The 24483-nt window shown below is 44.6% G+C and overlaps 1 protein-coding gene and 1 pseudogene across 7 annotated transcripts in view; both read right to left on the reverse strand.

Moving 5' to 3' along the window:
* Window positions 1-775: 775 nt before the first annotated feature.
* On the reverse strand, window positions 776-6632 carry LOC139549051 (NLR family CARD domain-containing protein 3-like; annotated as a pseudogene).
* A 926-nt stretch (window positions 6633-7558) lies between these two features.
* LOC139549052 (unconventional myosin-Ic-like) overlaps window positions 7559-24483 on the reverse strand; it is a 52452-nt gene continuing 35527 nt past the window's right edge. For 4 of the 7 annotated variants that reach the window (XM_071359138.1, XM_071359141.1, XM_071359140.1 and 1 more), the window contains exons 8-32: window positions 24251-24364; window positions 23959-24030; window positions 23671-23790; window positions 23136-23209; window positions 22919-23024; window positions 22128-22208; window positions 21836-21927; window positions 21319-21413; window positions 21094-21140; window positions 20819-20899; window positions 20080-20185; window positions 18899-19016; window positions 18480-18593; window positions 18097-18173; window positions 17916-17984; window positions 17461-17545; window positions 15457-15616; window positions 12922-13005; window positions 12662-12755; window positions 12526-12581; window positions 12064-12199; window positions 11760-11830; window positions 11414-11511; window positions 10407-10564; window positions 7559-10091 (exon numbers count right to left, since the gene is read on the reverse strand). In XM_071359138.1, the coding sequence (XP_071215239.1) occupies window positions 10438-10564; window positions 11414-11511; window positions 11760-11830; window positions 12064-12199; window positions 12526-12581; window positions 12662-12755; window positions 12922-13005; window positions 15457-15616; window positions 17461-17545; window positions 17916-17984; window positions 18097-18173; window positions 18480-18593; window positions 18899-19016; window positions 20080-20185; window positions 20819-20899; window positions 21094-21140; window positions 21319-21413; window positions 21836-21927; window positions 22128-22208; window positions 22919-23024; window positions 23136-23209; window positions 23671-23790; window positions 23959-24030; window positions 24251-24364 (2277 nt within the window). In that variant the 3' untranslated portion in view covers window positions 7559-10091; window positions 10407-10437. The remainder of the gene's footprint in view (window positions 10092-10406; window positions 10565-11413; window positions 11512-11759; window positions 11831-12063; window positions 12200-12525; window positions 12582-12661; window positions 12756-12921; window positions 13006-15456; window positions 15617-17460; window positions 17546-17915; window positions 17985-18096; window positions 18174-18479; window positions 18594-18898; window positions 19017-20079; window positions 20186-20818; window positions 20900-21093; window positions 21141-21318; window positions 21414-21835; window positions 21928-22127; window positions 22209-22918; window positions 23025-23135; window positions 23210-23670; window positions 23791-23958; window positions 24031-24250; window positions 24365-24483) is intronic. The other 3 variants (XM_071359139.1, XM_071359143.1, XM_071359137.1) reach the window with 1 other exon arrangement.

Consider the following 24483-nt stretch of genomic DNA (forward strand, 5'->3'; position numbering starts at 1 on the left):
TACATGTCGAGTTTTGTACATTGCCTAGTCTATTTATAGATAAAACAAAAATAGCAAACTTGTTTACGGTTGACTTAAATGGGAAGCATTTTCCCGATGTTTTTTTTTTATTTTCAGACAAACTTTTTCCAAAGTGCAAAACAAAGGGAATATGAGTTTCTACCTTCACAGGTGACAACATATATAATTCGATTTGTAGTAATAGTAGCACTGTCCCTGGGCATCACAAAAAATTACCTTATTATTCAGGTACTTGACATATTTTCGTTTTTCTATGGAAATGTGAAACAAAGGATAATGACATGTCCCCATGGACCAGACTAGGAAGGATGCAAACAAAAACACTGCAGAAAAGTTTATATTGATGGTGACATCTTGTGGTAGAATAAAGAAATACTCTCAACTTAATTTTGTCACCCTCAACTTAATACATTTCAATATTAATTCTAAGTAGTAAAATTTAGTTGGCTACCAACAAACTACTGTTAAACCATTAATGCCCAACTTTGTTAGAGAGTGAACATGATCATCTAATTTGCACATAGTAGACTATAACCCTAGCCTTCCAGTAGGTCATGTGTATGCAGGTCTATTGCTCTCTGCTGGCCATACATGGAAGTGCTGTTTAAACTCGTTACTTGGAGGCGTTTCTGACAACACAAGAATGCAACCTATTGGAAAAACGTGTAGACCTATTGCCGACGATTTCATTGACCTATGGCTCCATTCATTGACCTATTACAACCTGACAACCAAATATAAACTCTTAGTTGTTTGAACAAAAATAAGAATTAAATACTAATAACATCCTTCATACCATGTATATGTGCAAAAGTACCATATCACACAAATTGTAAACAACCACACCATCCACCAATGATAAAGTACTTGGAGTCTATCATCAGCAACAGGAAAGGCAGATGAAATCAGATGCACACTTTGATGTCCAGATGAGACGTTCTCCTGGCGAACTCCTTCAGCTTCCTGACTCCCTCCTTTGATAACTTGTTGTCAAACATCCTGAGCAAAGAGACAAAGTCACAATGAAATATCAACATATGTAAAATAGTATCTTGTTCAAATAGTAGGAAACTGAGCAGATAACAGTATCAATGCTCTGTCATCTAGATGAAAGATGTTAAGGTTACAGATGCTAAGATGTTAAGGTTACAGATGGGCCGGCAGGTAGCCTAGAGTGTTGGACTAGTAACCGAAAGGTTGCAAGATCGAATCCCCGATCAGACAAGGTAAAAATCTGTCGTTCTGCCCATGAACAAGGCAGTTAACCCACTGTGCCTAGGCCGTCATTGAAAATAAGAATTTGTTCTTAGCTGACTTGCCTAGTTAAATAAAGCAAAAACATTTTTTTTTTATGCATACCTCCAGATTGGAATTCAAATGTTTTATAAGAAATGTATTAATTGGAGCATATTTTATTTTATTTCACCTTTATTTAACCAGGTAGGCCTGTTGAGAACAAGTTGTCATTTACAACTGTAACCTGGCCAAGATAAACCACAGCAGTGCGACACAAACAACAACACAGAATTACACATGGAATAAACAAGCGTACAGTCAATAACGCAATAGAAAGAAAAAAAAAGTCTATATACAGTGTGTGCAAATGGCATGAGGAGGTAAGGCAAAAAATAGGCCATAGTAGTGGAGTAATTACAATTTAGCAAATTAGCACTGGAGTGGTAGATGAGCAGATGATGATGTGCAAGTAGAAATACTGGTGTGCAAAAGAGCAGAAAAGTAAATAAAAACAATATGGGGATGAGGTAGGTAGATTGGGTGGGCTATTTACAAATGGGCTGTGTACAGCTGCAGCGATCGGTTAGCTGCTCAGATAGCTGATGCTTAAAGTTAGTGAGGGAAATATAAGTCTCCAACTTCAGCAATTTTTGCAATTCGTTACAGTCATTGGCAGCAGAGAACTGGAAGGCGGCCAAAGGAGGTGTTGGCTTTGGGGATGACCAGTGAGAAATACCTGCTGGAGCGCGTGCTACGGGTGGGTGTTGTTATCGTGACCAGTGAGCTGAGATAAGGCGGGGCTTTACCTAGCAAAGACTTATAGATGACCTGGAGCCAGTGGGTCTGGCGACGAATATGTAGCGAGGGCCAGCCGACTAGAGCATACAGGTCGCAGTGGTGGGTGGTATAAGGGGCTTTGGTGACAAAACGGACGGCACTGTGATAGACTGCATCCAATTTGCTGACTAGAGTGTTGGAGGCTATTTTGTAAATGATATCGCCGAAGTCGAAGATCGGTAGGATAGTCAGTTTTACAAGGGTATGTTTGGCGGCGTGAGTGAAGGAGGCTTTGTTGCGAAATAGGAAGCCGATTCTAGATTTAATTTTGGATTGGAGATGTTTAATATGAGTCTGGAAGGAGAGTTTACAGTCTAGCCAGACACCTAGGTATTTGTAGTTGTCCACATATTCTAAGTCAGAACCGTCCAAAGTAGTGATGCTAGTCGGGCGGGCGCATGCGGGCAGCGAACGGTTGAAAAGCATGCATTTGGTTTTACTAGCGTAGGCCACGGAAGGAGTGTTGTATGGCATTGAAGCTCGTTTGGAGGTTAGTTAACATAGTGTCCAAAGAAGGGCCAGATGTATACAGAATGGTGTCGTCTGCGTACAGGTGGATCAGAGAATCACCCGTAGCAAGAGCGACATCATTGATGTATACAGAGAAAAGAGTCGTCCCGAGAATTGAACCCTGTGGTACCCCCATAGAGACTGCCAGAGGTCCGGACAACAGGCCCTCCGATTTGACACACTAAACTCTGTCTGAGAAGTAGTTGGTGAACCAGGCGAGGCAGTCATTTGAGAAACCAAGGCTGTTGAGTCTGCCGATTAGAATACGGTGATTGACAGAGTCGAAAGCCTTGGCCAGGTCGATGAAGACAGCTGCACAGTACTGTCTTTTATCGATGGCGGTTATGATATCGTTTAGTACCTTGAGCGTGGCTGAGGTGCGCCCGTGACCAGCTCGGAAACCGGATTGCTCAGCGGAGAAGGTACGGTGAAATTCGAAATGGTCAGTGATCTGTTTATTAAATTGGCTTTCGAAGACTTTGGAGAGGCAGGGCAGGATGGATATAGGTCTATAACAGTTTGGGTCTAGAGTAGAGGTCGACCGATTAATCGGAATGGCCGATTAATTAGGGCTGATTTCAAGTCTTCATAACAATCGGAAATCTGTGTTTTTTTTTTACACCTTTTTTAATCTTTATTTAACTAGGCAAGTCAGTTAAGAACACATTCTTATTTTCAATGACGGCCTAGGAACGGTGGGTTAACTGCCTCGTTCAGGGGCAGAACGACAGATTTTTACCTTGTCAGCTAGGGGGATTCAATCTTGCAACCTTACAGTTAACTAGTCCAACGCTCTAACCACCTGATTACATTGCACTCCACGAGGAGACTGCCTGTTACGCGAATGCAGTAAGCCAAGGTAAGTTGCTAGCTAGCATTAAACTTATCTTATAAAAAACAATCAATCAGTCAATCATAATCACTAGTTAACTACACATGGTTGATGATATTACTAGCTTATCTAGCGTGTCCTGCATTGCATATAATCGATGCGGTGCGTATCGTTGCTCCAATGTGTACCTAACCATAAACATCAATGCCTTTCTTCTAGTAAGCGGGGTGCGCGCTAATAGCGTTTCAAACGTCACTCGCTCTGGTTGTTCCCCTTGCTCTGCAAGGGCCGCGGCTTTTGTGGAGCGATGGGTAACGCTGCTTCGAGGGTGGCTGATGTCGTTGTGTTCCTGGTTCGAACCCAGGTAGGAGAGGGACGGAAGCTATACTGTTACACTGGCAATACTAAAGTGCATATAAGAACATCCAATAGTCAAAGGTTAATGAAATACAAATGGTATAGAGAGAAATAGTCCTATAATTCCTATAATAACTGCAACCTAAAACTTCTTACCTGGGAATATTGAAGACTCATGTTAAAAGGAACCACCAGCTTTCATATGTTCTCATGTTCTGAGCAAGGAACTTAAACGTTAGCTTTTTTACATGGCACATATTGCACTTTTACTTTCTTCTCCAACACTTTGTTTTTGCATTATTTAAACCAAATTGAACATGTTTCATTATTTATTTGAGGCTAAATTGATTTTATTGATGTATTATATTAAGTTAAAATAAGTGTTCATTCAGTATTGTTGTAATTGTCATTATTACAAATACATTTAAAAAATCTGCCGATTAATTGGTATCGGCTTTTTTTGGTCCTCCAATAATCAGTATCGGCGTTGACAAAATCATAATCGGTCGACCTCTACTCTAGAGTGTCACCCCCTTTGATAAGGGGGATGAACGCATGGTATAACATGGTATATACATGGTATAACAGTGTGTCACTGTGTGTGTGTGTAAACTGCTCACCAGAGATGTTCCAGAGTGGTATTCTTAGTCAGTGCTTCCAGGAGGAGTAATGCTCCCTTATCAGTAATCTAGTTGTCACGGAGCCTGAGGAACACAAAAACAAGTCTGTTGCTTATATTGTTTTACTTGACCAAAAGCCTATGGCCGAGGATCAATCCAAGACAGATTAATAACCTAAGTACAGTGATAGTGCACATCTGCGATCATTTGAATCCAGGCCCTATTCTTGTAATTACCTAGTGTGAACTGAATGTGAGAGAACTTGACCACAGATGTGTAACTAGGCTGTTTTTAACCGCAAAGGATGATATCTTTGATCGCAGTGCTTTCCCATCCTCACCTGATATCTTTAAGTGTATGATTGGTCCGCAGTAGATCCGCCAGACAGCCTGCTCCCACATCGCCAATGTGATTGATGGCCATCCTTAAAACATGGAATGATGGCAGACAATGATTGGTGAGAGACTGCTTTATAATGAGTTTTATTGACTACCTGTAGCCTATCAGAGCATTGATATCCTGTGTTACCTGAGGTCGACCACTGTGTGGTTGTCTTTCAGTCCTTCTGTAAGCACCATGAGTCCCTCACAACCCAGTCCTGCCCCCACCACCCTGGAACCAGAACAATTCCACAGGGTTGTGTTCATTAGGGCATGCCATGGAAAACGTTTTAAACCGCTTTGCAACAGAAAATAAAAATTAGTGCATGTAGTCCCTCCAAGGTGGTGATGTCAGTTATCCTATACAACTATTCTCTCTGCTTCAATTAGCCCTTATACTGTCCTCACCACAGTCTCTCGACACGGCAGTCTGGGCTCTGCACGGCACCGGCTAACACAACTGCCCCCTCTGGACCCAGTGGATTCTGCCCTAGCCTTTATGAGGAACGAATACAGGAGATAAATACACAGGGTTTTCATCCTCATGTATCAAGAAACAAATACTGTTTGGAGAAAAATATAGATGACTTAATTTTTGGGTTGGATTAAGCCTGATTTAAGGTGTTACACCTGATTTAGCCCACCTGAGGGTACTGAAGAGAGGGAGTACAGGCAACAGTCTGCGCAGGCCCTCTGCGTCCAGCCGCTGGCCCTCCAGATTCAGATCCTGCAGGTCTGGGATCAGCTGCAGCAGGAAGGCCAGCTCGCTCCAGTCCCTCTTGGCTGGGTTAGACTGGTCTGGGACCTGTTGCTGGGCCAGGACCTGCAGCCAGGCTTGTAGACGCTGCGCCAGGCCTGGGTCCTGGGCCTCGTACAGGCAGTGGCACACGTTGACCTGCCTCTCTGGACTCAGTCTGCCACATTGGAGCTGAGAGTGGAGCAGGCTCAGGAGAAAGGGGGGGGGGGGGGGTGGGAGGAGGTGAAGGAGAGGGCAGGGATAGAGAGGAGGAGGAGAGAGATGGGAGTATTTGTGATCTGCCTCGGAATAGTCCATCCAGGATGACACGGGTTTGAGGTACCAATAGGCCAGATACAAATCTAAGGAGAAAAATACAAAATAATGTACAATTAATGGAGAGAAAAACAAGTTAACAGAGACATTTTGTGAACGTTAATATGGGATGAAGTGAATGACAAAACAAAACACTACTTTTGTCTATGTTTTTGTATATGTTTTTTTATGCACATATTATTTGACCTGCAGAAGAGGTCCATGTGACCAGACTGATGGTGTCCACCCCAGGAGAAAGCCTTCTTGACGTATCTGCGCAGGAGCCGTCTGGGCCTCAGCAGCTTATTAGTAGTGGAGGTTAACACTTTGTGCAGGGCAACTGGAAACATGGCTACACCGACGGCTGACTTGAGCCCTGAGAACGGGTCTGAGCCGGAGAGGGCCTGCAGGACGTAGTACAGAGCAGCCAGGAACTCCTGTACACTAGTGTGGAGGAAGTGGAAGCTCCTCTGGTAGGTGAGCGAGGCCCGGTCCTCTTGGAGGATCTCCACCAGGAAGGCCTTGGACAGCCCGCTGAGCTCAGCTCAGCCTGGTCGAAGAGGAAGCGCCGCTCCAGTAGGCCCTGGAAGGCCATGGCTCCCAGGTCTCTCAGCATGGCCCGCATCTCCTGTAGGACCCATGGGTGACATTTTGGCTCCAGCATTCCACCAGTTGCACACGACGCTCCTGTAGTTCTATACTGCGTGTCCCCACCGCCATTGTGGGGACTGGGGATACTCACTCTTGCGGTGACTGGTTTAACAGAATATATTTGTCTATTGCCCGCTTATTCAACAACATACAAGACTCGCAAGAGAAGTGGTTTGAATATGGAAGTGGTTCTTCCACATTTCTTTCTGTAAATTGAGACATTGTTTACAGCATAAAAAAATTGAACAATACAGATCCACGCAGTCGCAGTTGTCATTTCAGCCATGGCTAAAAACAGGAAATATCATTAATAAATGTAATTATTATTACTTCAAAACCTGATGTAGGCCTAAAAATAATAATATGGCATGATAATATTAGTGTGACATTGTAGCTTAGGCTATAAAACAAACTTGTCAACTATAAATGTTATTGTATGTTATTGAATTGTAATTATTAAGTCAACATAAATAGAAAATAATTATATATTTATTTTTAAATGGTGTAATATCGGACTTCATAAAACAGAGTTTAATCCTCTGAGTTTGCAAGATTCCATAACCTGTTGCCACTAAGATTACAATATAACTTATTACACATGTTATAACATGATTATCTCAATAAAAGTTATGGCATCAGTGTCAAATGTGTCAAAGAGTCAGAACACAAAAAGGTAGAATGATTACTAAAAAGAAACTTACCCCTTTTGAAAGTGAAACTTAACTTTCCTGAATGATGAACCACTGATATACCTAGTCTAGCCTGGTGTATTGGTTTTATACACCTATAGAGCAGAGAGACTATTCAAACTCAAGACTAGAGATAATGTCAAGTTCCTCATCACAGCAGAGGATTGTGTCACTTCGTACAGTCCCTTGAGATCAAAACGTCATTTCAACATGTTGCAAGATGGTAGGTTTTAGCTGTTCTGGCTTGGGACTATAAAGACCGCACAGTAAAATTCAGAGTAAATCTAACTTTACTTGCATAATCTAGTTTCATTTTTAAAATGCATCAAATTATCAAGGAAGGACGTTTGTAATGAAGGACCCAGACAGAATAATATAATTTAAAGTTTATTTTGACATTTTATCTTTAGCGTGTTGGTCTAATTCTACATGATGGTGCATACAGAAACTCAGGACTGATAACTTGTGTATTGTAAATGATTAAACATAGGATTTGGTTTGAGACAGGCTTTAAAAAGAAGCATTTTATCTATGACATTTTAAAAAGGAGGAATCAGATTTTCTGGTATATATAGTTTTTACTCTGGAATGAGTGACATCGTCAAGGAGGTATTTGTCACAGAATTCCATACAAAATTGGTTGTATTTCTATTAAACTCAAGGCACATTAGCAACACACCATTTTTGAACAAGTCAAAATGAATGTTACACTTACAAATCCTCACTTGGCTCAAATCTCTTATTAGAGCACAGAACACAATAGCCCGGTCCCAGATCTGTTTGCGCTGTCTGGCATTGGCAAGACAGCACAGACCGATCTGGGACCAGACTCACCAAGCACACATCTTCCACCAGGAAAATAATAACACTTTAATTGACATATAATCATACAACAGACAATTAACAGACGTTACATCTACTATTGCGTCTTTGGCTAGCGTCAGTGCAGTAGCACACCTTTAATTAGGCATATTGCACCTGTCATACCGTTCTTTCACTGGGTTGCCAGCTGTACACAGCTCAGAGGCTTGGTCATAGAAGGAGGAGGATGGGGGGCCGGCGCTCGAGAGGCAAAGCAAGGAAGAAGCAGCACAGAAACGTGAAGAGTGAAACATTGCTCAGAAAGTCTGCTGGGGAGAGGTGTGTAGATTAAAACTCACATCTATGAACTGTAGTGTCACGTGGGTTATACCAAACACACCTCTAGTTTGTTACAAAGATTGCTAAGTGTTCCTGAGGATGTTCCCGTTGACCCATGTGCTTTCTGTGAAGAACACCCGTGGCTATGATGTATATCCTATGACGTAGGTATTAAAACACCAGGAAGAGTCTCGATTGCATTTACTGCAGTGCATGGGGCCTCATCTCTCTTGAAGACCTGTGTTCAGAAGTGCCAATCAAAACATTAAAAGCATGTTGAGAGGGCTGGGCTGTATTGTAGCGTAACACTGTGGATAGATTCTACATCACTATTTAGTGCATTCGTCTGTACTATCGTCCCCGTCACAAAGGATAGCACAAAAATCGTCGTCAGGAAAGTAACGGTAAATGTGTTAAAAGAAGCAGTGAACGTTGTCCTGACTACTACTATAGTCCGACGAGAGCTGCTACACTTACGCAGAGTACGGAAACAGCAGCCTGGAAACGTGACACAAAAGATAAGCAAGTGGACCATAGCGTGATTCCATAAAGCTTCAACTCCAGAGGTCTAACTTGGAGTGAAGTGTGTGCGTGTGTGTGTGTGTGTATACAGTATGCATGCATCTTTCTCTCTGAATCGTCTTCTTCCAGGCCATCCTGAGACATCTGGCTCTAACAACAGTGGAATCAAGGTCATCCCCAAAGTGTCATCGTTTAATTGGTGTATCAACATATAAATAATCCATTAACAATAACTTAGTAAAGGAGAAAGGCACAATTGTTGGGTGGTAAACAAGAGATAAACGCAAAGACAAAACGGTTTTCTATTCTTTACAACCCCCCTCATTTTCGTTCTCTTGCCTTTTTCCTTTCTCACCTTCTTTTTCTGTATCTCTATTATACATTGTAAAGACCATACACTATGGCGTTTCCATTATAAATCAATTATAAAAACAATTTTCTTCTCACCAAAATGCTTTGGTTTACGCTTTCATTTGGGCTCCACCATGATATTTACATCAAACAATGATTTAGAGATCTATGGCACTGCACAGACCAAATGTGCTCTACATTCTAGCCAGTATGCTCTGGGTCAAAGGTCACACACGCACATGACTTTTCTGCTAATATCCCTTCAGATAGAAAACCTCAGAGTATTGTTTCCGAGTCGACACAAGTTTGAAAAAAATAACTTTTCCTTATGACCTTCTCTACCAAACTCCCTGCTCCTCGATAGCTTATAACAAACCTAGCCTACATACCATCAGCCATGTACGGCATTTCCACTTTAACAAAAGCCTCTGCCCCCAAACAGTTAAGAGTAGTATTAGAGAGGGTGCAAAGTCTACATTGCTGAACAGAGAAAATATTGTGAAAAAAAGAATGACGGAAAGAAAAAGCAAAAGGAGACCCGATACACCCTCATTGACTGCTTGTTCATGTTCCCAAATTAAGCATAAGTAGTGCAGGAAAAATGCACCAAAACATTGTTATTCCTTGGCTTCATATATAAAATCGTAATATTTCAAATAACAAGTATTAATCCCCAAAATATATAAACATAAATATCAATTAATTAAATCGCTTGACTTTTTCTTAATTGGAAGCACATGCCGTTCCTGTAGCGAGACCTGGCATTTGATTGGCTTAGGCAGAGAAGGGTCTGCGGTTGTGATTGGTGAATAGGAGCGTATTCCAGGAAGGACTTCCTTGGCGTGGTCAGATGATCAGTCATGTCTATCATCTTGAGTTCAGTCGAGGGGCAGTCTGAAATAGTTCAGGGAAGACATCAGAGGTAACCATTACAAATAAGTTAACTTAACCAATCAATCAATGATTGATTAAAGTTATCTTTACAATGTAAACATGCAGAACAAATGGTCTCTACCTGAGATTACACCTACAATGAAAATCAATGTACAGTTTTACAGGGGCGTTAACAAAACTATCATGTCCTGTACGTCACACAACAACAACCTGCTTAAAAAGTAAAGTACAGTTAGCTTATATAAATACTAGTGCAGGACTCCAATAATGAATCATCTCTGACTCCAATCATGCAGTATTGATGTTCCAACCTACTGTATTAGTCCTGTAGGGGAGGACTGATGCTTTATATCCCTCCGTTATTCCGACTCACCACTGAGAGGTGGCCATTCTTCGCCTTGGCAACCAGCAGCTCGGAGCCAGAAGTGAAGTCTATGATCCCTTCTTTACCTTGGCCCACCGTGAAAGTTATACTGGGAGAGAGAGAGAGAAAGGAGGAAGAGATGAGGTGCAGTTCATTTACAGTCAAAATATATATATTTTTTTCCCGCACCTCCCGGGTGGCGCAGTGGTCTAAGGCACTGCATCCCAGAGATTCTGGGTTCGAGTCCAGGCGGAGGGCGCACATGGGGCGGCGCACAATTGGCCCAGCATCGTCCGGGTTTGGCCGGCAGGGATATCCTTGTCTCATCGGGCACTAGCGACTCCTGTGGCGGGCCGGGCGTAGTGCACGCTGACCATGTCACCAGGTGTACGATGTTTCCTCCGACACATTGGTGCGGCTGGCTTCCGGGTTGGATAGGCAGTGTCAAGAAGCAGTGCGGCTTGGTTGGGTTGTGTTTCGGAGGACGCATGGCTCTCGATCTTTGCCTCTCCCGAGTCCGTACGGGAGTTGCAGCGATGAGACAAGACTGTAACTACTACCAACTGGATACCACGAAATTGGGGAGAAAAAAGGGCTTTTTTTTTTTTTGAAAATATATATATATATTCTAACAAATGAAACTAATCTGATTGCAGATGGTGATGCTGGTGTCTATGAATTCAAATCCAGCTGGTGGTAGAATTCCAATTTAACCCCAGAATGTCGATTGTCCATAGTTTATATTAATACAATCTGACCAGTAAATGTTAGAAACGTAGACCTGTTTTTCAATGAAAGCTGACATGCCGCTGAATAACACAGTACATGGCTTATCTAGTTCCGGGTCTCAGTATCTACAAATAGACTATCCAAATGAAGTGACACCTACACCACAAACAGAATGACACGCCATCAAATCCACTATCCGACCGCGGCCCGTTTCAGTGCAACAACTCACCTTCCCTGGTTGATGTTGATGCTGTTGACCTTGTCAGCACAGATGGCCACTTTGGTCAGGGTCTCGATGATGTGGTCACTCTGAAGCACCACATCTCCCTACAGACCAGAGGAGACCGGAGAGGAGTTACAGCTTCACTACTAGCCCGTCCCAGATCTGTTTGCGTTTGGCGTGACAATGACAATAGGTGTTGGCAAGACAGCACAAACTGACCTGGGATCAGGCTACTTCACTGCTACACCTAACAGAGGCATCGGTTAAGTGCGTAATAACCAGTGTCTCATGGGGTTATGGCCATGGGGTTAGGACCATGTTATGACTAAGACAGCACTGAGGTCAGCCTCACCTTCTGGTTTTTGTCTTCAGTGGGCACGTGCAGTACGAAGACACCATCACTGAGAGAGCTGACTGAGATACCTGAGGCCAGACAGACAGAGACAGACACAGACACAGACAGAGACAATTGGGAGAACTATGAGCATCACTCAGATCAATTCAGCGTAGCCTCTGTAAGGACCCCTGACAACAGTAACCCTGGGCATGGGGCAATTCCATTTCCATTCAATCAATTTAGGAAGTAAACAGAATTTCAATTGAAACGCCATTTGACCACCAACCCATCCTCTCCCCCGAACCATGTGACCGCTGACCTTTGAGGGTGGCGTAGTCGATGCGCTGCTTGAGCTTGGCCTCCTCCACGATGACGGCACAGTTGGAGGTGAGCAGCAGCTGCCTTGGTCGTGCCTTGTAGCCCTTCCTGTCGTACTTGGTCACTGGGACTGCATACTGAGGAGTGAGAGGGGGACATTATTGGTGGTGGTGGGGGGTTCGTATATCTTCACGGATTTTGTATTTCATTGGACAAGAGGAGAGACCGTAGGAAAGACAGAGGGTGTGTCACAAAGGCAGTGGGCTGGTTTCAAACGTTTGAGCTGTAGGGAACAGCATTAACCGCTAGGCTGGATAAGCCATGCCACAGACACGATCAGAGTTAAGAATCAGTAACACATGAATATACTGAACTGAGTATATATTAAGACAAGTACACAACCCTACATAAATCCAAAGTAGAGAATCAAATGGGCATATTAACACTCTAGTACTGTACTGACCTTCATATTCTCACTGCCAAGTGACTGCAACACCTTGGGGTTAATCTCCTCTCCATCTGAGGGGAGAGAGAGGCACAGGAAGAATGTTAGGTGTGTGTATATACGTGAATGCATGCGTGTTTATCAAGGCACTTACTGATTCTTGTGCCCATAAAGAGCTTTGGGACACTTTGGGGGTAGTTGTCCTTCTTGTTTTTGAAGATCTCACTGGCCACCATTTTCTGCTCCAACTTCATAGACAGAGAGAATGGACAAACAGTTTGGAGAGAAGTTATATTGGTGAAGTAGAAGACCCACATTTGAAGTTCTGAACTCGTATTGGTGAAGAGCTATGAACACACATTCATTTGTAAGACATATAAAATGTACTACTATACTCTATAATATGCTATATACCTGGTGTTTCCACTCTGGGTTGATCCTCTTGCAGTAGCCCCACACCATGTTCTGCATGTACAGTTTACGTAGCTGTTCCGACGCCTATTGGACGGAGAATGACTTGTCACGTACCATTTTAACAACTCAAACATGTCATCAAGAAAGATGCCTCAATTCAGACAGAACTATTTCAATGTAGCCTACATCAATGGTTCCAAAATGTTACTAAATGATTCCATAAGTGTTATTTCATAGTTTTGATGTCTTCAATATTATTCTACAAATGTAGAAAATAGTAAAAATAAAGAAAAACCCTGGAATGAGTAGGTGTGTCCAAACTTTTGACTGGTAATGTGTGTGTGTGTGTATATATACACTGCTCAAAAAAATAAAGGGAACACTTAAACAACACAATGTAACTCCAAGTCAATCACACTTCTGTGAAATCAAACTGTCCACTTAGGAAGCAACACTGATTGACAATAAATTTCACATGCTGTTGTGCAAATGGAATAGACAAAAGGTGGAAATTATAGGCAATTAGCAAGACACCCCCAAAAAAGGAGTGATTCTGCAGGTGGTGACCACAGACAACTTCTCAGTTCCTATGCTTCCTGGCTGATGTTTTGGTCACTTTTGAATGCTGGCGGTGCTCTCACTCTAGTGGTAGCATGAGACGGAGTCTACAACCCACACAAGTGGCTCAGGTAGTGCAGTTCATCCAGGATGGCACATCAATCCGAGCTGTGGCAAAAAGGTTTGCTGTGTCTGTCAGCGTAGTGTCCAGAGCATGGAGGCGCTACCAGGAGACAGGCCAGTACATCAGGAGACGTGGAGGAGGCCGTAGGAGGGCAACAACCCAGCAGCAGGACCGCTACCTCCGCCTTTGTGCAAGGAGGTGCACTGCCAGAGCCCTGCAAAATGACCTCCAGCAGGCCACAAATGTGCATGTGTCAGCATATGGTCTCACAAAGGGTCTGAGGATCTCATCTCGGTACCTAATGGCAGTCAGGCTACCTCTGGCGAGCACATGGAGGCCTGTGCGGCCCCACAAAGAAATGCCACCCCACACCAGACTGACCCACCGCCAAACCGGTCATGCTGGAGGATGTTGCAGGCAGCAGAACGTTCTCCACGGCGTCTCCAGACTCTGTCACGTCTGTCACATGTGCTCATGTGCTCAGTGTGAACCTGCTTTCATCTGTGAAGAGCACAGGGCGCCAGTGGCGAATTTGCCAATCTTGGTGTTCTCTGGCAAATGCCAAACGTCCTGCACGGTGCTGGGCTGTAAGCACAACCCCCACCTGTGGACGTCGGGCCCTCATACCACCCTCATGGAGTCTGTTTCTGACCGTTTGAGCAGACACATGCACATTTGTGGCCTGCTGGAGGTCATTTTGCAGGGCTCTGGCAGTGCACCTCCTTGCACAAAGGCGGAGGTAGCGGTCCTGCTGCTGGGTTGTTGCCCTCCTACGGCCTCCTCCACGTCTCCTGATGTACTGGCCTGTCTCCTGGTAGCGCCTCCATGCTCTGGACACTACGCTGACAGACACAGCAAACCTTTTTGCCACAGCTCGCATTGATGTGCCATCCTGGATGAACTGCACTACCTGAGCCACTTGTGTGGGTTGTAGACTCCGTCTCATGCTACCACTAGAGTGAGAGCACCGCCAGCATTCAAAAGTGACCAAAACATCAGCCAGGAAGCATAGGAACTGAGAAGTTGTCTGTGGTCACCACCTGCAGAATCACTCCTTTTTTGGGGGTGTCTTGCTAATTGCCTATAATTTCCACCTTTTGTCTATTCCATTTGCACAACAGCATGTGAAATTTATTGTCAATCAGTGTTGCTTCCTAAGTGGACAGTTTGATTTCACAGAAGTGTGATTGACTTGGAGTTACATTGTGTTGTTTAAGTGTTCCCTTTATTTTTTTGAGCAGTGTATATATATATATATATAATTTTATTTACAGGAACTCAGTCTGGCTTTCAACTTGTAATAGTAGAATGCACAAGGTGCAATTTCTAAATTGGGTAGTCATCAGTTTTCCTCTTGTCATGTCAGTCATTGTATACCTCAGAGAGCCATTTATAACTATAAGAAATGTCCAGATCAACTAGCCCATGTCAGCTAACTTTTTTTCCCCTAGGTTTTTTAGCCCGTAGATTTTGTTGGAACATTTGAGTCACTCAAATATCACATGAATACACATTAGATATGGCAAAATGTATAGAATTGCAAGAAAATTTGCTTTTAAACTGCAACATGTTCTCTGCACCGCATGACAAAATGTGTAGAATTGAAGGAAATAAGCATTAAACCTGCAAAAAGTTCTCCAGGCCAACGAGAGGGCAGAGAGAAACAGTTTGTGTCACGAACAATGCTTGTGCCCAGAGAAACAGACGTGGTGGGTGCGCAATGTTCCCCAATGCTGGACGGGGGGGCCTGAGTGAAAAAAGTCTGGGAACCCCTGACCTACATCATAGTACAGTTTAAATGTGATTGAGACTGTTTACTGACTAGTTCTATGTCTCGTGTAATGTTGCGTTACCTCGATGAGGGCGGTCGGTGGCGTGGGCCAGCTCTTGTCCAGGACTGACTTGGGGAGGTTCCTGCGCAGCTTCATCAGGAAGGAGTAGCGCACATAATCCAGGAAGTACTCATTCTCAGGACAGCGCTCATTATGGCGGTAGATGAAGCCCTTGATGAACCTGAGAAGACACAGACAGAGAGCTTTGTAAACACTCCTGCACACATTCGTCAACAAATTGATAAGAACTTCTACACAACACCGCAAACATCACAGTGGCCCAAAACACGTGTGGATGTCGTCTGGGTAAATACTTTCCACAAGTTTCTCCATATGAGTAGAACTCATGTCAGTAATCCAAGGGAGCCCATTGAGCCGAGAGCAGTGTCACAAGCTAATGAATATTCATGAACTTTCTTTCACCCTCCTAGTTACAGTGGGGAGACAAGTATTTGATACACTGCCGATTTTGCAGGTTTTCCTACTTACAAAGCATGTAGAGGTCTGTCATTTTTATCATAGGTACACTTCAACTGTGAGAGACAGAATCTAAAACAAAAATCCAGAAAATCACATTGTATGATTTTTAAGTAATTAATTTGCATTTTATTGCATGACATAAGTATTTGATCACCTACCAACCAGTAAGAATTCCGGCTCTCACAGACCTGTTAGTTTTTCTTTAAGAAGTCCTCCTGTTCTCCACTCATTACCTGTATTAACTGCACCTGTTTGAACTCGTTACCTGTATAAAAGACACCTGTCCACACACTCAATCAAACAGACTCCAACCTCTCCACAATGGCCAAGACCAGAGAGCTGTGTAAGGACATCAGGGCTAAAAATGTAGACCTGCACAAGGCTGGGATGGGCTACAGGACAATAGGCAAGCAGCTTGGTGAGAAGGCAACAACTGTTGGCACAATTATTAGAAAATGGAAGAAGTTCAAGATGACGGTCAATCACCCTCGGTCTGGGGCTCCATGCAAGATCTCACCTCGTGGGGCATCAATGATCATGAGGAAGGTGAGGGATCAGCCCAGAACTACACGGCAGGACCTGGTCAATGACCTGAAGAGAGCTGGGACCACAGTCTCAAAGAAAACCATTAGTAACACACTACGCCGTCATGGATTCAGGTCCCCCTGCTCAAGCCAGCGCATGTCCAGGCCCGTCTGAAGTTTGCCAATGACCATCTGGATGATCCAGAGGAGGAATGGGAGAAGGTCATGTGGTCTGATGAGACAAAAATAGAGCTTTTTGGTCTAAACTCCACTCGCCGTGTTTGGAGGAAGAAGAAGGATGAGTACAACCCCAAGAACACCATCCCAACTGTGAAGCATGGAGGTGGAAACATCATTCTTTGGGGATGCTTTTCTGCAAAGGGGACAGGACGACTGCACCGTATTGAGGGGAGGATGGATGGGGCCATGTATCGCGAGGTCTTGGCCAACAACCTCCTTCCCTCAGTAAGAGCATTGAAGATGGGTCGTGGCTGGGTCTTCCAGCATGACAACGACCCGAAACACACAGCCAGGGCAACTAAGGAGTGGCTCCGTGAGAAGCATCTCAAGGTCCTGGAGTGGCCTAGCCAGTCTCCAGACCTGAACCCAATAGAAAATCTTTGGAGGGAGCTGAAAGTCCGTATTGCCCAGCGATAGCTCCGAAACCTGAAGGATCTGGAGAAGGTCTGTATGGAGGAGTGGGACAAAATCCCTGCTGCAGTGTGTGCAAACCTGGTCAAGAACTACAGGAAACGTATGATCTCTGTAATTGCAAACAAAGGTTTCTGTACCAAATATTAAGTTCTGCTTCTCTGATGTATCAAATACTTATGTCATGCAATAAAATGCAAATTAATTACTAAAAAATCAAACAATGTGATTTTCTGGATTTTTGTTTTAGATTCCGTCTCTCACAGTTGAAGTGTACCTATGATAAAAATTACAGACCTCTACATGCTTTGTAAGTAGGAAAACCTGCAAAATTGGCAGTGTATTAAACTCGTGCCCAATAGAGACCCACCTGCGGATGGTGTTGGCGGCCTGCCTCTTGCGCTGTGCCCTCCTACAGGCCAGGATGCCCCTCCACCACGCCTGGACCACCACCGCTGGAGAGGGACACACAATTTATGAATTGACTTATTATTTAACCCGAGTTCATTGAGATCCAGCGACGAGAGAATCAAGACCTGGGCCCGTCTGTATCAAGCGTCTCACAGTAGCAGTGCTGATCTAGGATCAGGTCCCGTCTGTCCATGCAATCTTATTCATTGTGATGAAAACTGATCTGAAGCCTGCACTCCTACTCTGAAAGGCTTAGTACAACATCCAACTGAACAAGACAAGAGTAATCGCTCTGGATAAGAGCGTCTGCTAAATGACTTAAATGTAAATGTAATCGAATAGACATGCACAGTGCATATAGAAGAGCTAAATGCTTGCTGACACGGACGTAGAGGTTAAGAGTAGCCCTCCTACCTGATGATCTGAGTTTGCGGTATTTGGTCTTCTGGCTGTATCCCTTCCAGGATGACTGCAGTTTGCTGGCTGAAGAGAGATAGAGATAGACAAAGATGTTCAGAGGGTTCGGATACTACAGTCCGGAGAGACAGCAGGTGACGGCCGTCAACTAAGACCATGTGATACGTGACTCTCTCACCAAGGCTGTGTTTCCTCGTTTCCAGCGCGTCCTCTGTGGCGAACAGGGTCTTTGGAAAACGGATGAAGATTTTGGATCTGTAAAGCAAACGGAGAGCCACTAAGCTGGCAGTGTGCCTTTATACAACACACAGGGGCATTCAGAGTGTGTTCAGCACTGGGAGGGATTTAGTTCAGCCCTGACGAGATAATGGACTTCTGCCTTTCCCTGAGAGTAGGCAGAGTTACAGGATTAGATCAACACAGAGTGGACACTGAACTCGTTAGGGAGATGGGATGTAGATAAACTAATGGGAGATACATGCATGTCACTAGAATTAGCACGCGTGTGTGTGTGTGTGTGTGTGTACCGTCATGACTGTTGTCACTGGATAAGGGTCTCACCTGCCCAGTTTGTACTCCTCAGGTTTGTAACCCAGGTGTTTGACCAGTGTAGAGACTCCGTCTGCCAGCTTGCCCTGCCAGCTAGGCCAGGTCTCCGGGCACAGGGACTTATACCTGCCAGGGACAGACAAAACAACACACACTGGAATATTATATGCAAAATATTACATTTAGGTTATATCACTAACTTTGAATAATTGTGGTGATTAGTCAATCACTTACAGGTGTATTAATTTGCTAACATAATTATTTAATCTGCCATTGAATGAACCTATAATGCCAGTGAACTACATTCAAGCCTGATAGAGGCAGGACTAGCTCCGAGCCAGGCAGGACTAGCTCCGAGCCAGGCAGGACTAGCTCCGAGCCAGGCAGGACTAGCTCCGAGCCAGGCAGGACTAGCTCCGAGCCATAGTCACCTCTGGAGGAAGGTCTCATAGTGGCGGCGGTAGGCAAAGCCAGCTCTCCTCACGCGGAGGTTCTCCATCAGACCCAGGTACTTCACCTGATGCCTGATGAGAACCTCGTCGAACCGTCCTGAGAGAGAGATAGAGGTGAGAGGGAGAGAAACCACATTAGCCTGAGTTACAGTAGTACATAACTGGTGAGATTGCAATACTTTTTATTGACATTTTCCCTTTTTGCTTCTGTTGAATGGTTTGTTGTTACAGTTGTTAGCAGCAACGCGTGATGCTTATTCAAGCAAACCATAAAAACACAATTGCTCCGACTTAGTCCCAGAAATGCAGACAATGGACAATAAGGAGGGTAGGAGTGAGGAGAGAAAGAGCAACAGTAGGAAAGACACAGAAGGCCATCTATTGACAAAGGCCAGCTCGATATACTGAGCAACGCAGTGTGAAGTACAGTGCTGCCATTGATGTCACTGAAAACAATCAAAACGCAAGGTCAGATTTAAGAATCGTAGATACAAGACAGACAAGATATTATAATTTTTTTTTTATTGAACTGGCACAGAAAACCTAAGTAAGTGTGATAGCAGATGGCATAGTTAACGGCTGAGAGACAATTTCACAGTTTTAAAGTTAGTTTCCCGGCAATTCTACATATTTTGTCATGGGGCTGAGAGAGAAATTGCAGTTTCAAAGCTAATTTCCTGCAATGGCTTATGCCGTGTTCTTATGCGATCGGAATTACTTAAACATATCAAAATCAAATGAGGGCCCCAAGCCATGCCATTTTTAGAATTTTTGATGCTGTCTAGTTTTTATTTTGGTGACTTTTAGTTCTCAGAGATGATCTTATTTAAAAATATAATAAGACATATTTTATACATATTTTATACCTGGTGTTAGCCGTTTAAGTTTACACTGAAAGAGTTTTACCATTCCGAAAAATAAACAAACATGTATTCATGCAGCGGTGCGCCACTGCTAAATGCATATAGGTGAAACACTGTATTCATTAGGCACCAAACGGAAGCAAATGTACTAGAACAAGGAGGGACTACCATGACCAAATCAGAAAAGCTCATTTTAGTTTTCCGTTGAACGTTTTGAAACATTTTGCGCCGGTGTGCCCTAATGAATACGACCCTGTTGACAGCGCGGTGCGAGCAATGCATTGGGTTCCTTCCTACCTGCTTGCTTGGCATCGTTGGGCTTGATGCAGCGCACGTACGACGGCTCCTTGGACATCAGGATCTCCATTAACTTCGCCAGGCTGGTCTTGAACTGGGTCGCTGCCTGGAGGCAGAGACAGAAACAAAGAAAGAGAGTGAGCACTGAGCGAGGGATGTAGAGAGGAGAGGTGCAGGAAGAGGAGAGGAGCAGAAAGGACGGCTGCTGGCTGGACTGAGGCCGAGACTGGACAGAACACAGGTCCCAGTGTGACGTGACAGGGTTGGGGGCAGTGACAGGGTTGGGGGTAGGGATGGAGAGAGAGAGAGAGAGCGCGTCTCGTCAACAATGAACACAATCAGTCAACGGACTCGACACCAGCGACCCACAACCAATGGGCCTCCACTGTGTGTGTGTGTGTGTGTGTGTGTGTGTGTGTGTGTGTGTGTGTGTGTGTGTGTGTGTGTGTGTGTGGAGGGCAACCAAGTGTCAGGGCATTCCTGAGTGTGTGAGCGGGGAGCAGAGATTCCCCTGTCACTCACTCTACCCTTCAGTGTGGCGGGAGGAAGATCCACAGAATATAAATAAGTGGCTGTTTGTAAGTGTGTATGAGACAGGACATGTATATATGAGTCTGTGATTGTGCATCAGTGTATGCTTTGGGGTACATTGCAGACATGCATGTATTGTTGCGTGCCCATGGGCGTACCTATGACCTTTGCCCTCTGAGTGGTACTACAGGGTAATGGCTGTTCTCACCGTCTCAGGTCTCTTGCTGTCCTTCAGCTCCGCCCGGTCAAAGCACTGGGTCAGAATCTTATTATCAGACATACACATGACCTGTGGATGGACAACGCACAGAGAATGAGTACAACTCACTACGACTAGAACTACCAGACTGTTCTACAAACTCACACACACGGTGTAAGACAGAGGCAGAGAGAGTCGACATAAGTAACAACACAATCTCAGAGTCATATCATCCATCTACCATCTAAATCCTTTCCCCTTTTGGCCTGAATTCTCCCTCTCACCTCTTTCAAGTTCCTGAAGAGGAGGTCATTGTTCTTGTCCAGGAAGCCTAGAGGGGGAAGAGAGAGAGAGAGTAAGAACACATGCACTCCAAGTAAGGTTGGGGGAAAGAATGATTACACACACAGTGACAGACCACTTCAAGAACTACAGGAACATCCTTCCTCTGGTCTTCTCCCTCTCGCTTCCCCCTAACAATTGACACTGCTGCTGCTCCACACACACACCGTTGACATTGTAGTTGACCTCTCCAGCGTAGTGCAGCAGTCTGAACTCCTCTCGGCCCATCACCTTCCGGGTCTTTCCGTCGGCCAGCTTGTGACTAGGAGGAACACATCAACAACAAGTGACTATTCGTCAGGGCACACCATAGACCCCGTAGCAAAACATTTTGCAACGGAAAACAAAAACAAGCTTTTCTTATTAAATCACTTTCATGTAATCCCTCCCGGTTTCAACCTGTTTTCTTCCATTTGGTACCTAATGAACACGACTTATGCTTACAACGGACTAATGGGAGGAGTTCTCCTTTAACTTGTGTGCATTTTGTTCCCAACAGATATTTTGTTTTTAATAGTTATGCACTACTGCAGACCAAGCATTACAACTCTGTTGATTCATGTATTGTCTACGGGCTTCTGTGTCCTGACAAAGTCAACTGACAGCCAGCTCTCACGACATCTCCTGTTGCTCTGTTAGCAGAGGGAGGTTTGTACGCGTGCGCTCGTATGTGCGCAGACTCACGTTGTCAAGTGGGCGTGGCCTCCCACAGTATTCTCCAACTTCTCCAGGAAGGTGAGGTCACTGGCGTCCCCTGGCCTCAGGCACTCCTCATCCTGACAGAGAGAAAATGAAAGAGAGAGAATGAAAGAGAGAAAATGAAAGAGAGAGAGAGAAAGAGAGAGAAATACATTAGATGGACAGTTGACTGTGACAGTAGGACATACCAGACGCAGAGGGGCCAAGAGGCGAGAGAAAGGGGAAAGGTCAACTTGAAAAGCTCAGGGTTACATTAGAGACTGAAACGGATTCTCACCAGAATGGAGATGATGCCTTTGAACTTCTCCTCCACCAGATCACAGATGATCTTGTTGTTGAAGTACTGCACAGGCTCCCACTGTGACAGCAAGGAACACAACGGCATCTTTTAATCGCTTGTTTAGAAGACGGGAACAACCGTTTGAACGGTTGTAAAACAAAACATTGACAGAATGCTGAGAATCCGGGACAAGGAGGACATTCTGAACCCACACTATGCATACGGTCAAACAAACCTTCATGGCTGTTTGCTCCTGCACACAGTTCACTGTCACTTTATTAACAGGTTTACCACCACATTATCATCATCACAAATGCAGCCCACATTACACGTTGTACAATAACGTCCCCTTTGACGAATGAGTGACTGGATATTAATCGCTCTCCCTCATGGGCCCGTATTCACAAAGCGTCTCAGTAAGAGTGCTGATGTATGATCAGGCCCCCCCCTTTTCATATAATCTCAGTCATTATGATCTAAAAGCCTCAACTGATCCTAGATCAGCAGCACTCCTGTTCTGAGATTCTTTGGCAACACGGGCCCTGAACCGTAGTGGAGCGAGCAACCAATCACCGTGTAGACAGTCATACAGAGCCGATAGGGAGAAGGTGGAAGGATAGGACGGGACAGAAGAGAGGTAGAGGGGAGTGGTAAAGGGAGAATGAAAAGATGGAGTGCAGTAGAGGGAAGGGAAGGTCCCTCCAAGACGGATAGAAGCATAGAGGCGGAGGGCTGAGAGGGGATGGAGAACGAGATGGCCTGATAGGAGAAAGAGAGAGCAGTCTCACCGTGATTCCCTCTGCTTCGTACTCATCCTGCTCGGACTTGAGGGTGAGCTCGATGAAGAGCTGCTGCAGCTTCTCGTTACAGTAGTTAATGCAGAACTGCTCAAAACTGCGACACGTACACACGATTACAGATGAACCGTAAAATGACAGTAAAATGGTAAACGCTGTCGAAAATACAACGGATTATGGGAAAATGAGTTCTATATTCCTCTGGTACCTGTTGTGCTGGAAGACTTCAAAACCATAGATATCCAGGAGGCCAATGACTGAAGCGTTCTTATAAGTCTCATCCTAGAAGAAGAAATGACAGCTTTCATGTAGGAGCATTCGTAAACTTCTCGTAAACCGTGTAAGCCAACAGACTCATCATTTGTTAACATGCGTACCTAAATACAGCATGATAAGCACTGCTGAATGACAAACTCACAACAGACATGGACTAGACGCATTACGGTTAGAGAGTACCTCACAGCTCAAATATGCACTGACCTAATCCCCATCAGACAATAGCCTGTACAGAAACGCAGTGCAGTTGAATTAGCGTTACTGCTCTGACGTAGTATTACAACACATCCACAAGGGGGAGTCCTACCGCCACGGTCTATGAAATGGCCAGCTAATAGGTCAAAAGTGCAGGCTGACAGGAGAGGCAGAAGACTGTGGTAGATATAGGGATATCATGCCAACGGAGGGGAGGGGGTCAGAGGTGAACGGGGCGTTAGTTCACGTGTGTGTGTGTGTTTGTGTTTTACCTTGTAAGCCAGGGAGACGTTGATCTTGTTGACGAGCCAGGTGAAGGTGCGGCCGTACACGGCCTTGGACAGGGCGTCCCGGGCCGACGCCGCCTGCTCCAGGTTCAGAGGGCTCTTCAGCTGGAGGACGCACACACAGATCAGACACGGACACACACAGAGAACAATGGAAACAGTCCTTCCACAATTCCTCACCTGCCGAGGTACCGAGGAGCCGTTCTATGTTGACTATAGAACATTTCTCACAGAGCGTAATATAAAGAGCACGTAGGGAAGGTTCCAGCCTACCTCTTCCCCTTTGGCGATGATCGTTTTGTGCGTTAGCGCCTCTTTCAGGACCAAGCCATCCACACCCAGTAACTGCAAAACGTCAACAACAACAAACATCAACACACATCCAAATTCATTCAAAACCAGCGTCAATGTTATCCATCCTACTGAGACAATGAGTAGTGAAAGTGCGGAGCTAGGAAGAGAGTAATGTGTTATGACTGAGTATTGACACGGTACACGATTGACTGAGTGTAGTACGAGTAGTGTTTCCGTGGGTACACCGTAGTAAGGGGGGGAGAGGTCATACCCTCGCCAGGTATTTGATCTGTGTGTCTGTAGTGATGTAGGCATTGCCGCTGTCCTCTCCTCCATACTGAATGTTGCCCAAGTGAAGAACACTGGCAATAATGTTTAACAGCTCCTAGGGAGAGACGAGAGGAGAGAGAGAGAGAAGCCATGTGAAGATTAGACATGATAAGATTACACACATTTTATTGCGATGTGCTAAAAGACAACGCTATCTTGATGGCTGAAATAATT

The sequence above is a fragment of the Salvelinus alpinus genome, chromosome 22 (assembly GCF_045679555.1).
Source record: "Salvelinus alpinus chromosome 22, SLU_Salpinus.1, whole genome shotgun sequence".
Classification (NCBI taxonomy): domain Eukaryota; kingdom Metazoa; phylum Chordata; class Actinopteri; order Salmoniformes; family Salmonidae; genus Salvelinus; species Salvelinus alpinus.